Source organism: Gadus chalcogrammus, chromosome 16 (genome assembly GCF_026213295.1).
Source record: "Gadus chalcogrammus isolate NIFS_2021 chromosome 16, NIFS_Gcha_1.0, whole genome shotgun sequence".
Classification (NCBI taxonomy): domain Eukaryota; kingdom Metazoa; phylum Chordata; class Actinopteri; order Gadiformes; family Gadidae; genus Gadus; species Gadus chalcogrammus.
Genome location: NC_079427.1, coordinates 1,382,252 through 1,399,918, shown reverse-complemented (window position 1 = coordinate 1,399,918; position 17,667 = coordinate 1,382,252). Strand labels below are relative to the sequence as shown.

Here is a 17,667-nt window from a genome sequence, read left to right as displayed (position 1 = left end):
ATGTCTTATTTCTGGCACTGCCCCCCCCACCCCCCCCCCCCCCCACGCAAAAGGGAATTATGTCCCTTTCGCTCACGGCTGCTCTTCATTAAGCCGTCGAATGAGCCCTCTTCATCGAGCTCTCAAACTCTTCCTCCCTCATACACGCTCACCTCCCGACTACTTACCGGAGATCTGCATTCTGCCGACCAATGAGTGAAGAGCAGACCCTGTGATATGAGCCACTCGCAGCTAGTCGGCCTCTACACCTGTAGGCAGAGACAACGATGTCTCTCTCTCTGGTTGACTCTCTGTCTCTCTCTCTATCTCTGTCTCTCTCTCTGTCTCTCTCTCTCTCTCTCTCTCTCTCTCTCTCTCTCTCTCTCTCTCTCTGTCTCTGTCTCTGTCTCTGTTTCTGTCGCTCTCTCTCTCTCGATCCACAAAATGTGTTCGTATCTAAACCAATGCGCACACACACAAGCTACATTCTAACCCTTCCCAGCATAAACAACCCAGGCACGCACGCACGCCAACACACACACAAACGTACGCCCGCCCCCGCCCCGACACCAGATGTGTACTGGAGACTGGGTGCTGACAGGTGTCACCATCGCCATGGGTACTCTCCCAGATGAGAGAGGAGATGTGAGAGGTTTTATTGCTGTAGTGTCTGCTCCCTCTACCAGTGTGCAGTGTGACAGGCCATCAAAGTGCACCCAGTGCACCCAGATAAAACTAGCTAGGTCTTCAGTCTTAATCTGCAGCCAGGCATTACCATAACCCACGTGTCTGGGTACACGTGTGTCTGTGTGGGTGTGTGTGTGCGTGCAAACTGCGAACACATGCACCTCTTTGCGCCCGTGTGATAATAATATCCCTTGTCAGCCTCATGGAGATTAGCCCTGACTGGAGAAATCCTCTGTCATATCCCTTTACCTCTCTCTCTCTCTCTCTCTCTCCTCTCTCCTCTCTCCTCTCTCCTCTCTCCTCTCTCCTCTCTCCTCTCTTCTCTCTCTCTCTCTCTCTCTGCTCTACAGTTATGTGTAAAGTTCTGTTTAGTCGCATGCTGTCAGGGTCCTTTCCCCTGTGTAGATGAACCCTAATCTATGTGTCGTTTTGAATACACAGTTCGCATTTGTTTAACATCAGGACTGCTGCTGCTGCTCTGGGAAAGGTTTGTAACCGTCTCTCCCCCCTCCCTCGTCCACAGGCCAGCGCTGACCACTGAGAGGAGGAGGACGAAGGAGGAGGACGAAGGAGGAGGACGAAGGAGGCCTAGCCACGGCAGCAGTCGACCGCGGCCCCCCTGGACCAGTGGAGCCCCCCCCCCCAGCCATAGAAGGAAAGCAATGGTTTTGGGAGCTGGAGGCTATAGCAGCATCGATAGAGTTTGCGTGGGTCGCATCCTCTTCCCTTCAGCGAGCCCCCCCCCTGCCCCGGGATGCCCCCCCGCCGCCCGGCCCTGAGCTCCCCCAGGGAGACATGAGCAGCTACCGAGACCGGGGGGTCACCTGCACCTCCTCGGACCTCCTGCTGGACGGAGGAGGAGGAGGAGGAGGAGGGGGAGGAGGAGGGGGAGGGGGGCTGCCTCTCTCGGGCTCCCAGCATGCACTGCTCCGCCCCCTGCCCAACGGACACCCGGGGGACCCGACGGGCGGGCCCCGGCTCTCGGTGCCCAAGATGGGGGTCCGGGCGCGCATCGCCGAGTGGCCCCCGCGGCGCTCCCAGTCCCGGGAGTCGCTGCTGGAGAACGGCGGCCGCGACCGCCACGCCGCCCCCGGCCGCGCGGCGGACGGGGGGCTGGTGCGGGGGGGCGTGGCCCGGCTGCCGCGGCGACGGGCCAAAGAGGACGAGTACCACGGGGGGGCGTCGGAGCGGGGCTCCATGTGGAACCTGCGGGCGTTCCCGCCGCTGAGGCAGCGCTCCAACAGCGAGATGACCCTCAGCGAGCAGGACGAGCTGGAGGTGGGTGGCCTCTGGGGGGGTTAGGACAGGTCCTCCTCCACCTTCCTCTGGGGGGGGGGGGGTGGTGGTTAGGACAGGTCCTCCTCCACCTTCCTCTGGGGGGGGTGGCGGTTAGGACAGGTCCTCCTCCACCTTCCTCTGGGGGGGGTGGGGGGGGGGGGGGGGGGGGGGGGCGGTTAGGACAGGTCCTCCTCCACGATCCTCTGGGGGGAGGAGAACCTGTTCTAATATTTATAGATTAGAACAGGGATCCCGTCTCTGTGTGGAGCTCTGTGGAGGTGTTGTGTTAGAACTGGTTCTCCTCTATGTTCCTCTGGGTGGCGCTACGTGGAGGGGTTAGAACAGGGATCCTGTCCCACGGTGTGGACCTCCCTATAGGGGTTGTGTCAGATCAGGGCCCCGGCCTCACGGTGTGAGCACCCCCGTCCGTAGAGATGTATAGAGAGGAGGTTTCCTGCGGCGTAGGGGTTGGGGTCGTGTTAGGTCTGTACCCTGACCTGTACCCTGATCTGTACCCTGACCTGTACCCTGACCTGTACCCTGATCTGTACCCTGACTCCCCCAGGTGGAGGGTCACGGCGGGGGCCTGGGCCAGGGCAGCCTGTACCGGGAGTACGGCAGCACCTCCTCCATCGACGTCCAGGGCCTCTCGGAGCAGAGCTTCCTCGACATGCTGCACCAGCTGCACCAGGAGCGGCCCCCGCAGCACGGCCCGCCGGGGGGGCCCCCGCGCACGCAGGCCGCCCCGGCGGGGCCCTCGCCCCAGCCCGCCACCGGCGAGGGGCGGGTCCGGAAGAAGAGCGGGGGCACGGAGTCGTCGCTGGGCTCCTCCTCCCTGTTCCGGAAGCTGCGCAGCTCCAGCCGCGGGGAGCTGGACAGGGGGGACCCCGGCGAGGAGGGGCCGGGCCGCGCCCCCATGGACCCCTCCTACAGGCCCTGGGTGTGCCCCAAGAGCTTCGTGCACTTCGACGCGCAGAGCGTCCTGTTCGACCTCCACGCGGCGGCGGCGCGAGGCCCCGCCTCCCAGCGGAGGAACACGGCCACCGGGGCGTCGGCCTCGCGCGGCTCCACCGCAGAGCCCGCCTTCCCCAGCACGGACGACCTGACGCTGGGCCTGGGCCCCGCCGGGCCGGGGTCCCCGGAGCCCGCCGCCCCCCCCCACGGGGGCCCCGGGCCCCAGCTGCTGCTCTGCTGCCCCCACTTCCTGAACGAGACGGGGGGCCACGGCGAGCGCAACGTCAGCTTCCTGAGCTCGGGCGGGGAGGGGGGCGAGGGAGGCCGGGGCTGGCTGCGGCGCTCCAACGCCAGCGTGGCGGTGCTGGAGGTCCCCATCGAGCAGAGGGTCACCCGCCTGGACCAGCTGAAGCTCTACAGCCTGGAGCACGTGGACCTGGGGGCCAAGTACTACCGGGACTACTTCCACGGCAAAGGTACGCGCACGCACGCACGCACGCACGCACGCACGCACGCACGCACGCACTCCCTTATGAGTACACTCACTTTTACGTATGCACTCACTCTTGCATGCCCACACATACACACACACACACACACGCACACGCACACATCTATGCACACACACACACACTTTCAGAACACTCGTCGAGACCCTAGATCAGGTAGTACACACTGCTACACTAACGTGACTGGCTGTCTTACCTACCTTGGAAACAGGAATTGAATGCTTATTATTACACGTCGGTTCCTCCTGGACACTTACATTTCTTATCACAGACTTTGGTTTTGTGTGCGTGTGTGTGTGTGTGTGTGTGTGTGTGTGCGTGTGTGTGTGTTAACGATAACCGATCTGAGGGAAGTCGTTGGCGTTTAACGCAGAGACGTACACGCCCCTGCATCTGACAGACCCCTCCGGAAGAATCCTCCTCCCACTCTTTAATTAATGCTGCTGTGGGCGTGGGCGTGTGTGTGTGTGTGTATATGGGCGGGCGGGCGGGCGGGCGTGTGTGTCCGCAGTGCGTGGCACACACAACACACTGAAAGACTCGACCTCACACAGAGCTGTCCCTATGTCCGGTTGTGTGGTTCCTCTCCACCAGGGTCCAGAGCCGTCCCTATGTCGGGTTGTGTGGTTCGTCTCCACCAGGGTCCAGAGCCGTCCTTATGTCGGGTTGTGCGGTTCGTCTCCAGCAGGGTCCAGAGCCGTCCTTATGTCGGGTTGTGCGGTTCGTCTCCACCAGGGTCCAGAGCCGTCCTTATGTCGGGTTGTGTGGTTCGCCTCCACCAGGGTCCAGAGCTGTCCTTATGTCGGGTTGTGTGGTTCGTCTCCACCAGGGTCCAGAGCCGTCCTTATGTCGGGTTGTGTGGTTCGTCTCCACCAGGGTCCAGAGCCGTCCTTAAGTCGGGTTGTGTGGTTCCTCTCCACCAGGGTCCAGAGCCGTCCTTATGTCGGGTTGTGTGGTTCCTCTCCACCAGGGTCCAGAGCCGTCCTTATGTCGGGTTGTGTGGTTCCTCTCCACCAGGGTCCAGAGCCGTCCTTATGTCGGGTTGTGTGGTTCCTCTCCACCAGGATCCAGAGCCGTCCTTAAGTCGGGTTGTGTGGTTCCTCTCCACCAGGGTCCAGAGCCGTCCTTATGTCGGGTTGTGTGGTTCCTCTCCACGTAGTGTCGGGCCGACCTTGGGCTCTGACCTGTGTAAATGACTGATTGATTCCCCATGAATGCGGTATTGATCGCTGGGTATCGTTCAGCCTGCACACGGTCCCACCACTGCCTTCAGCTCCCGTTCTGCGCTGCCGTCTCCTCCTGGACGGATCTCCCCGTACTGTCAGAATAATATAATAATAATTAGATACTTTATTTGTCAGGTCTGAAATTAATTTTGCGTCCATTTAGTTGCTCCATTGTGAATTAACACATACATTTAACATTAGTTGTCCATAGTGTACATTGCAGGGCATTGCATCACACACCACAAACAGAAAACAGAAAAACACAAACACATAGAAGACATAAACATAAGTCCCTTCACCGTCTCCTTGATCTGGAGAGTGATTCGGTATCGTTCGCGGCCCTCTCCTTCAGAGTGACCGTACAGAGGTTCAGATCTGAGGGGAGGATTGGGCCTTTCCTCATCTCAGGAGGAGAGGCAGGTGCACTGAAGCACATCATCTAATACCTGAATGTTGTATCAATAATAATGAGGTTATTATCGACGTGATATGGATTAGAAAAACCAAACATTTGAAGAATTCTGGTTTATGTTTCACCACGGTGGATAGACTTTGGACCTCCGTCTTGAAGCCGCTTCCAGCCACCCCCCCCCCCCCCCCCCCCCCAATGCGCCCACAGCACCTGTCCGGGGGTGTCTAGACGTTACCTCACCCCGGCTGTGCTTTCTTCCAGAACATTCCAACTACTTCGGGACGGACGACAAGCTGGGCCCCGTGGCCCTCAGCATCAGGAGGGAGAAGCTGGACGACACCAAGGACCTGAAGGACCAGTACCAGTACCGGCTCATCGTCAGGACCAGTGAGGTACGCCCAGTACAGGCTGAGGGCCACGAGGGCCGGTGTGAACGCAGGCTGCTGTCCTGTAGGGTGTGTGTGTGTGTGTGTGTGTGTGCGTGTGCGTGTGTGTGTGTGCGTGCGTGCGTGAGGTCAAGTCTTTCAGTGTGTTGTGTGTGCCATGCATCTTTGATGGGCATCATGAGTGCTTTGGACTTCCTGCCTTGGTTGCCCGCCCTAATGGGTCTCTCCGTCGGCCTCGGACGTAGCCCGGCCTGCCTTCTCCTCGCTCGTTCGCCCTTTCTCTCTTGCCCTTAATCTGTCTCTCTTTCTCTCTCGCCCTCTCTCCCTCTCGCCCTCTCTCCCTCTCTCTCTCTCGCCCTCTAACTTTCTTTCTCTCTCGCCCTCTCTCTCTCTCTCGCCCTCTCGCCCTCTCTCCCTCTCTCTCTCTCGCCCTCTAACTTTCTCTCTCTCTCGCCCTCTCTCTCTCTCGCCCTCTCTCTCTCTCTCTCTCTCTCTCTCCCTCCCCCTCTTTCTCTCGCCGCTCTGCCAGTGGAAAATTCCACCTGCGTTCACAGAGCAAAGCCAAACCAAACACTGGCAGGCCGTGCAGAGACCAGCGGGCCGAGCACCTGATCCACCGGGTTCACTGGGAGCACCTCTGTGTGGTGGCGCCCCAGAGGCGCTGTGGAGCGCGCTCTCCCTCACCAGAACCTCCGCACTGCAGGAGGTCACGCACACGTTAGGGAGGAAGCTCTACAATAAGCTGGGGGGTGAGGTTAACCTTTCTAAGAATGATTTACAGACCACAGCCTGAAAAGCCTGATAACAAAAGCCATGGGAGGACGCGTAAAGACCACGCTCATTACCGATACCTGATGCGTGGACAACCCGGTTGATTCTGCTGAGTCGGTGGTCACTGCCCTGGGCGTTGGACCGGCCACCCCGGTCCTCGTCGCCACGGTGACACCGTGGCGGATGCCTAACGCAGAGCCCGTCATAAACAACGGAACATGCCTCATTGAGCGCTTTTATGCAGTCTTGGTTAGGAGCTTCCCCACTTCCTGAGGTGATCACCCACCAGCACTCTGTCCCATCCCCCTCCCCCCCGGAGAGCTGTCTGCCCCCCTCCCCCCCCTCGGAGAGCGGTCAGCCCCCCCCCTTCCGAGGACCGCTGTCTGTTTGTTCCTGGATTACATGGCTGCCCGGCTTCATCACCTTACAATGGACGTGTTCTGTTCCTCTGAGTCAACAGACGGCCGTTCACAGGCCGAGCTTCATGTCCCCACACCCTCCCACACTCACACACCCCCGTCAGAGAGGAGGGGAGAGGGAGGGATGGAGGGGGAGAGAGGGATGGAGGGAGAGGGAGGGAGGGGGAGAGAGAGGGAGGGGGAGACTCTTCTCAGACCTATTTTCTCCGATCCATAAATTCTATGGAGAAGTGCTGACACAGCAAAATGGAAGTAACACATTTTGCCCCCCTCCCTCTCTCGCTCTCTCCCCCTGTCCGTTTTAACTCAGCCCATCATACATAAACACACACACACACACCTTAGGCCCCCTTGCCGTACAGGATGTCGGTCAATCAGTGTGACACCGGGGCTGACTAGTTTAAAGCATCACTCTATCATTTAGCCTGGCTGGTGTCTCTCGGGTTACAGTTGCCCCCGGTAACCGCTTCCAGACTGTACACATCCCCTCTCGAGCTCCACCGTCTGACTCCTGCATCTTTAATGAGGTGTTCATGAAGATGCGTGTGTGACAGTGGACGCGTGTGTTTTCGTATTGATGCGTGTGTGTAACAGGGTGTGTGTGTGTGTGTGTGTGTGTAACGGGGTATGTGTGTGGATGGAACTGATAGAAAGAGTATCTATTGATTTATTGATCTCTGTTTTAACCATGGTTGTCTGTGTGTGTGTCTGTCTGTGTTTGTGTGTGTGTGTGTGTGTGTGTGTGTGTGTGTGTGTGTGTGTGTGTGTGTGTGTGTGTGTGTGTGTGTGTGTGTGTGTGTGTGTGTGTGTGTGTGTGTGTGTGTGTGTGTGTGTGTGTGTGTGTGTGTGCGTGCGCCCCCAGCTGGTGACGCTGCGCGGGTCCATCCTGGAGGACGCGGTGGCGTCCACGGCGCGGCATGGCGCGGTGCGCGGCCTGCCCCTGAAGGAGGTCCTGGAGCAGGTGGTCCCGGAGCTCAGCGCCTCCTGCCTCCGGCTGGCGCTCAGCACGCCCAAGGTCACCGAGCAGCTGCTGAAGCTGGACGAGCAGGGGGTGAGCTAGCCTCGTGCGCCCCCGATACGTAGAGCTAACCTCGTGCGCCCCGATACGTAGAGCTAGCCTCGTCCGCCCCCGATACCTAGAGCTAGCTACATCCTCCCCTGATACGTAGAGCTAGCTACATCCGCCCCTGATACGTAGAGCTAGCTACATCCGCCCCTGATACGTAGAGCTAGCTACATCTTCCCCTGATACGTAGAGCTAGCTACATCCTCCCCTGATACGTAGAGCTAGCTACATCTTCCCCTGATACGTAGAGCTAGCTACATCCTCCCCTGATACGTAGAGCTAGCTACATCTTCCCCTGATACGTAGAGCTAGCTACATCCTCCCCTGATACGTAGAGCTAGCTACATCCTCCCCTGATACGTAGAGCTAGCTACATCTTCCCCTGATACGTAGAGCTAGCTACATCCTCCCCTGATACGTAGAGCTAGCTACATCCTCCCCTGATACGTAGAGCTAGCCTCATCCTCAAAGTCAGCTTTATTGAAAATTACCAAAAATGTGCAAGACGACAATAAGAGACAAAAAAAAGTAAGATGAGTAATATTTACAATCAATAAATAAATAAATGGAAGGTTCCACCCCTGATACGTAGGGTTAGCTTCACAGAGCCTGATACATAGAGTTAGCTTCACAGAGCCTGATACATAGCGTTAGCTTCTCAGAGCCTGATACATAGATAGCTTCACAGAGCCTGATACATAGAGTTAGCTTCACAGAGCCTGATACATAGTTAGCTTCACAGAGCCTGATACATAGAGTTAGCTTCACAGAGCCTGATACATAGAGTTAGCTTCACAGAGCCTGATACATAGAGTTAGCTTCAAAGAGCCTGATACATAGAGTTAGCCTCACAGAGCCTGATACATAGAGTTAGCTTCACAGAGCCTGATACATAGTTAGCTTCACAGAGCCTGATACATAGAGTTAGCTTCACAGAGCCTGATACATAGAGTTAGCTTCACAGAGCCTGATACATAGAGTTAGCTTCACAGAGCCTGATGCATAGAGTTAGCTTCACAGAGCCTGATACATAGAGTTAGCTTCACAGAGCCTGATGCATAGAGTTAGCTTCACAGAGCCTGATACATAGAGTTAGCTTCACAGAGCCTGATACATAGAGTTAGCTTCACAGAGCCTGATACATAGAGTTAGCTTCACAGAGCCTGATACATAGAGTTACCTTCTCAGAGCCTGATACATAGTTAGCTTCACAGAACTTGATACATAGCACTAGCTTCACAGAGCCTGATACATAGCGTTAGCTTCACAGAGCCTGATACATAGTTAGCTTCACAGAGCCTGATACATAGAGTTAGCTTCACAGAGCCTGGGGAATGCTGATGTTATTGAAATAAGGAGATTGAAACATTCTGTTTTTTCTCTAAAGGATGCGCTGATGTTTTTTCCACATCTTTTTATTTGGGGAGTCGTGGTGCTCAGGTGTGCTGCTGCGAGGCAGTCATTGTGTACGTGGGTTTAGTGAACCTGCTTTCACTAGACACCAATGCATAAAAAATGCATGTTTCCTTTCCCCCATGTCAGCGGAAACCTGTGAAAGGGTCTGCAGAAGCTTAGGAGAAGTGTTTCACGCTGTTGGCATTTTCCTTTCCCTGTGTTTACATGTTGCCTTATCAGTCTGATGTTCACCCACACATCCTATGGGCAATGAGTCATTACAGGGTGTGTGTGTGTGTGTGTGTGTGTGTGTGTGTGTGTGTGTGTGTGTGTGTGTGTGTGTGTGTGTGTGTGTGTGTGTGTGTGTGTGTGTGTGTGTGTGTGTGTGTGTGTGTGTGTGTGTGTGTTTAATACATGTTCCTCAACCAACCACTGGTCCGCGTTGGCGGCCATGCGGTTCTGGCCCGGGGGGGAGGAGGGTGGGGGGGGGGGTGTGCCTGGAGGTGTGAGCTGGGGGTGCAGAGTGTTACCTCTAACAGGCTTAATGTTGAGCCCTGCTATCTCAGAGTGGGGGGGGGGCAGGGAGGAGGAGGAAGGACTGCCAGAGTCCGCCGTGTGTGTGTGTGTGTGTGTGTGTGTGTGTGTGTGTGTGTGTGTGTGTGTGTGTGTGTGTGTGTGTGTGTGTGTGTGTGTGTGTGTGTGTGTGTGTGTGTGTGTGTGTGTGTGTGTGTGTGTGTGTGTGCAGCTGGTGTGTACAGAATTAAAGCCATGAGATTGTGTGGATGTCAATAGAGTGAGTGGTTGGCCAGGTGCATAGGTACAGGCACTTTCGCGTGTGTGTACGTGTGTGTTTGGATATTTATCCTGACCTTAAACTAAAGAAAGAATCGCCACCAGGTGCAGCCAGTGCTGACTCAGCTTGTGTGTGTGTGTGTGTGTGTGTGTGTGTGTGTGTGTGTGTGTGTGTGTGTGTGTGTGTGTGTGTGTGTGTGTGTGTGTGTGTGTGTGTGTGTGTGTGTGTGTGTGTGTGTGTGTGTGTGTGTGTGTCGTGCCGAGGCATATGCGTCATGCCTTTGCGTGTGTGTGTCATGCCGGCACGTGTGTGTCCACATGTGTAGTGGGCACCGTCCACACGTGTCTTTCCGTGTGTGTGTGTGTGTGTGTGTGTCCACGTGGAGTGTGCACCATCCACACATGTCTTTCATTGTGTGTTAGTCATGTCGGCGCGCGTGTGTGTGTAGTGGGCACCGTCTGTCATCGTGTGTCATCCCTCAGTGTGTGTGTGTGTAGTGTCCTCTGACGTGGACCTCTCTCCCTCCTCAGCTGAGTCAGAAGCACAAGGTGGGCGTCCTGTTGTGCCGCGCGGGCCAGAGCACGGAGGAGGAGATGTACAACAACGAGGAGGCGTCGCCCGCCTTCTCCTCCTTCCTGGAGCTGCTGGGGCAGCAGGTCCTCCTCAAGGGCTTCTCCAAGTACGCTGCCCAGCTGGACACCAAGAGTGAGTCCCCTGGGAGACACCGTGCGCCTCTGGAACCCCTCTGGGCCGCTGGAGCAACCAGGGCCGGCCTCTGAGTACCGCCGAAGGGCTGGTGACGGTCCCACGTGCACGCAGCGCAACGACCGCGCAGACGCTTCGACGCAGTCCTGAACCTTTGTGGTTCTGCGTCGGGTTTTAGTGAGCGGACCAATCACAGCACTTGCTGCGGCGCCGCCTCGACGGAAGGTTACGATTTATGGGAGGGGTACGTCAGGCCCTTGCGGTGGACGCAAGGAGGGTCCGCAAGGACGTCAGGGGTCCGTTACCCCCCTGCGTGGCGTGAACGTGGGACCACGATCAGCCCTTCAGAGTTAGGAAGCAAGAGGACTAAATAAAAGCTCCCATTTTCAGTCCATTTGTAGCTCTTCACGCATACACACAGACCCTCGCACTCGCACACATCTCTCCTCCTCACCATCTCTCTCACACACACACACACACACACACACACACACACACACACACACACACACACACACACACACACACACACACACACACACACACACACACACACACACACACACACACACACACAGCCTGTCTCTCCCTCTCACACACACCCTGTCTCTCGCTCTCACACACAGCCTGTCTCTCCCTCTCTAACTGGTGTCTCTCCCTCTCTACCTGGTGTCTCTCCCTCTCTAACTGGTCTCTCCCTCTCTAACTGGTCTCTCCCTCTCTAACTGGTGTCTCTCCCTCTCTACCTGGTCTCTCTCCCTCTCTAACTGGTGTCTCTCCCTCTCTAACTGGTCTCTCCCTCTCACACACACCCTGTCTCTCTCCCTCTCACACACAGCCTGTCTCTCCCTCTCTAACTGGTGTCTCTCCCTCTCTAACTGGTCTCTCCCTCTCTAACTGGTCTCTCCCTCTCTAACTGGTGTCTCTCCCTCTCTAGCTGGTGTCTCTCCCTCTCTAACTGGTGTCTCTCCCTCTCTACCTGGTCTCTCTCCCTCTCTAACTGGTCTCTCTCCCTCTCTAACTGGTGTCTCCTCTCTAACTGGTCTCTCTCCCTCACACACACAGCTCTCTCTCTCTCTCCCTCTCTATCTGGTGTCTCTCCCTCTCTAGCTGGTCTCTCTCCCTCTCTAACTGGTGTCTCTCCCTCTCTACCTGGTGTCTCTCCCTCTCTACCTGGTGTCTCCCTCTCTAACTGGTCTCTCTCCCTCTCTAACTGGTGTCTCCTCCTCCTGTTGTAGCGGACTCCACCGGGACCCACTCCCTGTACACAGAATACCAGGACTATGAGATCATGTTCCACGTCTCCACCATGCTGCCCTACATGCCCAACAACCCCCAGCAGGTAAGACCCCCCCCCCCCCCCCCGTTACACATCCAGGGTCCCCCCCCCCCCCCCCCGTTACACATCCAGGGTCCCCCCCCCCCCCCCCCGTTACACATCCAGGGTCCTGACTGGTGATGGATTCATTGATTATTTTCCTTGATTCAGTTCGCGTCGGTCAGTACGCCAAGAAGAGTCGTTCAGAATCGTTCCTTGGTTCCTTGGTTCCTTGGTTCCTTGGTTCCTTGGTTCCTTGGTTCCTTGGTTCGTTCAGTCGCGTTTCCGGTGGCGGTGAATCGGATCATGGGATGCACGGTTCTCAGCGGAGTCAGTCGGACTCAGCTCCTCCCTCGCTCTCGTTCTCGTTCTCAGACCATCGTGGAAGTCGGTCATCAATCAACACAACATTACAACTTTAACCAAACGCAGCGGGATGGGGCGGGGTGCAGTTGATTATTGGATGTTTAACATATCAGCAAGATAATTAGATTGATTTAGCCATGATGGTGGGGGTCCCGGGTGGAGACAGATTGACGAGACATTCAAATATTTGAAAATCTGGCACGACACAGAAAGTACAAAGACGTCACGCAGTTACCAGTTCACTGATAGTGAATCGTATTATCGTACGCTCGCTCACTGAGCCTCTTCCCTCTGCACCACTCAGTCAGTGAACGACCAGCGAGTCAGCGAGTCAGCGACTAGTGGGTCTGGGAGGAGTCGAGTCTGAGAACGAACGAGACGAACGAGAGAGAAGAATCCGTTCAGTTTGTTCTTGTTAAAGATTCGTTCATTCGAACTGAATCGGTGGCGAACGACCCATCACTGGTCCTGACCACATCAAGCCCCCCCCCCCCGTCCCACATCCAGGGTCCTGACCCCAGCGTGTTGGACCCGGGTCAATGAGACCCGCAGCCACAGAGCCATTTGATCTGCCCCTCTGACTAACGGCGGTATAGAGCGATGGAGAGCGGAGGACTCCGCGTCCTCACGGCCGTTCAGCGGTGAAGGCGGCTGCAGCCTGTCATTTATCCCGGGGTCTCAGCTGAACATTTATGAGAGGAAACCTCACGACCCATGTCTCCGCTCGGCCGCTGAAGCTGCCGCTGCTTTGTTCCTCCTCGCTGTTTTTATAGGCTTTGTTCTTCGTGACATTCCACTCTCTCTGGTTCTCTCTCTTGTTCTCTCTCTCTCTCTCGCTCTCGATTCCTTCTGTTCTCTGCCTTTCTTTCTTTCTTTCTTTCTTTCTTTCTCAAAGTCTTAACTGAAACCTCACTGGGTGGAGCCCACTGTTTTTCTCATTATTTTCCTGTGTATGTTAGAATCATCTGTCCTGCGTGTGCGTGTGTGTGTGAGGTGTGGGTGGGTGGGTGGGAAGTGTGTGTGTATCTTGGTGGGAAGTGTGTGTGTGTGTCTTGGTGGGAAGTGTGTGTGTGTGTCTTGGTGGGTAGTGTGTGTGTGTTTACTTATTTAAATGAACACATTTCAGTCTGACAATTCGTTCAATTTAAGACGATCTAAACGTTTTATTAGTAAATTGCCGTTTAATGTGAGGTCACACACATTATAAACCTCCTCACCCTAGCTCTCTTTAGGGCAAGGAAAGAGTCCCCAGTAGGAAGAAACCTTGAGGGGGGTCGCAGAAGAGGGGTCCCCCTCCCAGGCTTCCAAATGCAATAAGCTTTAATGACTTTTGTCTTGGGCCTAATTCTAGAGTTTAACGACCAAATAGAGGGAAAAGCCAAGTGGTTCCCTGAGCCCGATTCATGATCCGAGGTCGAATCTACCCAATCGCTCAACTAAAGATAATAGAGTAAAATGGATAAGACATAATTTGGGAAACACAGAGAACTACTAGGGGGCGTGCTGCCCCCTAGCGGTTCAGACGTGGGAAACACAGATAACCACTTGGGGGCGTGCTGCCCCCTAGTGGATCCGATGTGGAACTACAGAACCACTAGGGTGCTGCCCCCTAGTGGTTCAGATGATGAATCACAGAGAACCTGGGGACTTCTCTGATGCTGACCAGAGATCATGATGGACCAATTCTGACTTCAAAGCGATAGGCAGTCCGTTGTTACTCGCTAGTTTGGCGTTAAATAAGCCAAATAGATCTTGAAATGAAAACGAGGAGGATAGCTTAATTAATACATCTTGGAAGTGAGCAAAGTGCCGAATCGATGGTTGCCGTTCATGCCATTTCCCCGCAAGATGGCACCAGAGTAGCAGCGTATTACAATGCTATACAATAATATGACCGTTATTAATGGGACATTCACCCCCAAAATCGGTTGCAACCTGTAAACCTAAACTATGCACCTTTAACAACCTAATATTGAAATGATCCATTTCAACCGAATGATAAGCATCATTATATGCTGCATGCATATTTAAAAACATTAGCATCAGCCTGCATGTGGGCGGCTCGACCAGCCTGCCACACCGTTGGCTGCCGTCCAATCGCAGGCAGGGCTCCTGTTGGGAGGTTTAGGGGAAGCAGTACTTGGAGACTGTGTGTGTGTGTGTGTGTGTGTGTGTGTGTGTGTGTGTGTGTGTGTGTGTGTGTGTGTGTGTGTGTGTGTGTGTGTGTGTGTGTGTGTGTGTGTGTGTGTGTGTGTGTGTGTGTGCGAGCGAAGTAGTGGGCTGAGTTACATAATTTATACTTTCACACTTCGCTCTGCAGACAAAAGAGAATTGGCAACCGTTGGAGAGCACATGTCAAGAACCACACACACACACACACACACACACACACACACACACACACACACACACTCCACATTCTAGTAAAGGATATCGTAAATAGCCGTACTGCTCTTCTCTGCTGTTCTCCTTCTGCTCACTTGTGTTTCTAGTTCAGTTCTTCCATCTCTCTGCCGAGCTGTCTCTCACTACGTCTCCCTCCATCTTGTTAACCGACTTCTAAATCCCTTCAAAATATGTTCCTTATAAATGATTCACTGTCCTCTTCCTCCCCACTCACCCCTCCTCCTCTTCCTCCCCACCCCTCCTCCTCTTCCTCCCCACTCACCCCTCCTCCTCCTCCTCCTCCTCAGCTCCTGAGGAAGAGGCACATCGGGAACGACATCGTGACCATCGTCTTCCAGGAGCCGGGGGCGCTGCCCTTCACTCCCCAGAACATCCTCTCCCACTTCCAGCACGTCTTCGTCATCGTCCGCGTGCACAACCCCTGCTCCGAGAACACCTTCTACAGGTCAGAGGTCGCGGCGCTCAGCCCCTCCCCCACCCCCTCCCGTGTCTGTGACATCATTCTCTAACGGTTCCCCCCTCCCCCCTGCAGCGTTGCCGTGACGAGGATGAAGGACGTGCCCCCCTTCGGCCCGCCCATCCCCAGCGGCGTGGCGTTCCGCGACCCCGACGCCTTCCGCAGCTTCCTGCTGGCCAAGGTGCTGAACGCAGAGACGGCGGCGCACAAGTCGGACAAGTTCCACACCATGGCGACGCGCACGCGGCAGGAGTACCTCCGCGACCTGGCCGAGAACTGCGTCAGCGGCACGCCCATGGACTCGGCCGGGAAGCTCAACAACCTCATCTCGCTGGCGTCCAAGAAGCGGGAGCGGGCGCGGGCGCGGGAGGGGGCGGAGCTGGGCGCGGCGGGGGCGGTGGCCTGGCGCGTGCTGGCCCAGGACTTCAGCGGCGGCGGGGCGGAGATGGCGTGCGCGCTGGGCCTGTCGGAGGAGTACGTGCTGCTGGTGGACCAGGCCACCAAGGAGGTGGTGTTCAACTGCTTCTGCTCCGACGTCATCGGCTGGACGGCGGAGCGGCTGGCGCTGAAGGTCTTCTACGGCCGCGGGGACTACATCGCCGTGCGCGTGGCCGAGGGCGGCGCCCAGGACATCAGGGAGGTGGTGCAGAGGTTAAAGGTGAGAGACACAATGCTAGACCTAGCATCGTGTAGCGTCTTATCCTAGCTTTCTCTGTTGTGTACGGTGAAGCGTCACCATGTCCTCCCTCCAGTTGGGTAGGATCTGCTGGTTGATGGCCTTCATCGTGTGACTAAGGGAGCTCTTGATGTGGTAGAGATATGGTGACATTAATGTGAGAAGGACCTCCAGCAACAGCCTTCAGCGTGTTGGAGCTATGTCTGGGCGCTCTGTACCATTAATCCCACCCCTTTTCCAGGCCTTCCACTTGTGGCCCGCATGCATCCTCCTCACCCAGTCGGCAGCCGCCCACTGCTTTACCAAACACTGCACTAAGGCTTCCATAGCGTCTGGGTTTGAACAACCACGTCAATTATGGCCCCCATTGCACTCCTGAGTTTTTTCTTGCCCTTGTGGGGGCTGGGGTCAGGGGGGGTCTCATAAATGTTTGGCCTGTTGAGCCCTTCGAGGCTGTAACGGTGATGAAGGTCTATACTAATAAAGTAGAATGTAGTTGAACGTTGGCGGCGTCCTCGGCGTGTGGAGGTCCTTCCTGACCCTGATCCTCTCCCCCCCCCTCAGCCTCTGACGGTGGGCTGTGAGACAGTGGACATGACCCTGAGGAGGAACGGCCTGGGCCAGCTGGGCTTCCACGTCCGTCTGGACGGCACCGTGGCTGAGGTGGGCCCCGACACGCGACCTGGACCAGGACTAGGACCTAGAGAAGGACCTGGACTAGGACCTGGAACTAGACTAGGACCAGGAGCTAGACTAGGACCAGGAGCTAGACCAGGACCTGGAACTAGACCTGGACCAGGACCTAGAGAAGGACCTGGAACTAGACCAGGACCAGGAACTAGACCTAGACCAGGACCAGGACCTAGACCAGGACCTAGACCTAGACTAGGACCAGGAACTAGACCAGGACTAGACCAGGACCTGGAACTAGAGCTAGACCCAAAGCAAGACCTGGACCTAGACCAGGACCAGGAACTAGACCAGGACCTGGAACTAGACCTGGACCAGGAACTAGACCTAGACTAGGACCCAGACCAGGACCAAGACCAAGACCAGGACCTGGAACTAGACCAGGACCAGGACCTAGAACTAGACCTAGACCCAGACCAGGACCTAGACTAGGACCACGACCCGGACCTGGAACTAGACCAGGACCTAGACTAGGACCAGGAACTAGACCAGGACCTAGACTAGGACCAGGAACTACACCAGGGCTAGACTAGGACCTAAACCAGGACCTAGACCTAGACCCAGACCAGGACCAGGACCAGGACTAGACCTAGACCAGGACCCAACCCGTCCCTCCTAACCCCCCCCCCCCCCCTCCCCCCCCAGGTGGAGGAGTACGGCTTCGCCTGGCAGGCGGGGCTGAGGCAGGGCAGCCGATTGGTGGAGATCTGCAAGGTTGCCGCGGTGACGCTGACCCACGAGCAGATGATCGACCTGCTGAGGACCTCGGTCACCGTCAAGGTGGTCATCATCCCCCCATACGAGGAGGGGGGCCCGCGCAGGTGAGCCCACCTGTGTGTGTGTGTGTGTGTGTGTGTGTGTGTGTGTGTGTGTGTGTGTGCACAGGCGTGTGTTGCATGTCAACCATCGGCTTACTGAGTTATCCGTGACTAGAGCCAAGATGTTGGGGGGTTTCGGGGCCCCTGTCCCCCAGGACGTTGGGGGGTTTCGGGGCCCCTGTCCCCCAGGACGTCGGGGTGTTTCGGGGCCCCTGTCCCCCAGGACGTTGGGGGGTTTCGGGGCCCCTGTCCCCCAGGACGTCGGGGTGTTTCGGGGCCCCTGTCCCCCAGGACGTTGGGGGGTTTCGGGGCCCCTGTCCCCCAGGACGTCGGGGTGTTTCGGGGCCCCTGTCCCC

General features: G+C 56.4%; 1 protein-coding gene across 3 annotated transcripts in view; it reads left to right on the top strand.

The window, feature by feature from the left end:
* Nucleotides 1-17,667, top strand: part of sipa1l3 (signal-induced proliferation-associated 1 like 3) — a 65,950-nt gene that overhangs the window by 30,200 nt on the left and 18,083 nt on the right. For all 3 annotated transcript variants that reach the window (XM_056611745.1, XM_056611746.1, XM_056611744.1), the window contains 10 exons: nucleotides 1,190-1,944; nucleotides 2,510-3,374; nucleotides 5,307-5,437; nucleotides 7,484-7,672; nucleotides 10,406-10,580; nucleotides 11,819-11,922; nucleotides 14,958-15,115; nucleotides 15,203-15,785; nucleotides 16,368-16,466; nucleotides 17,139-17,314. In XM_056611745.1, coding sequence (XP_056467720.1) covers nucleotides 1,462-1,944; nucleotides 2,510-3,374; nucleotides 5,307-5,437; nucleotides 7,484-7,672; nucleotides 10,406-10,580; nucleotides 11,819-11,922; nucleotides 14,958-15,115; nucleotides 15,203-15,785; nucleotides 16,368-16,466; nucleotides 17,139-17,314 — 2,963 coding nt within the window. In that variant the 5' untranslated portion in view covers nucleotides 1,190-1,461. The remainder of the gene's footprint in view (nucleotides 1-1,189; nucleotides 1,945-2,509; nucleotides 3,375-5,306; nucleotides 5,438-7,483; nucleotides 7,673-10,405; nucleotides 10,581-11,818; nucleotides 11,923-14,957; nucleotides 15,116-15,202; nucleotides 15,786-16,367; nucleotides 16,467-17,138; nucleotides 17,315-17,667) is intronic.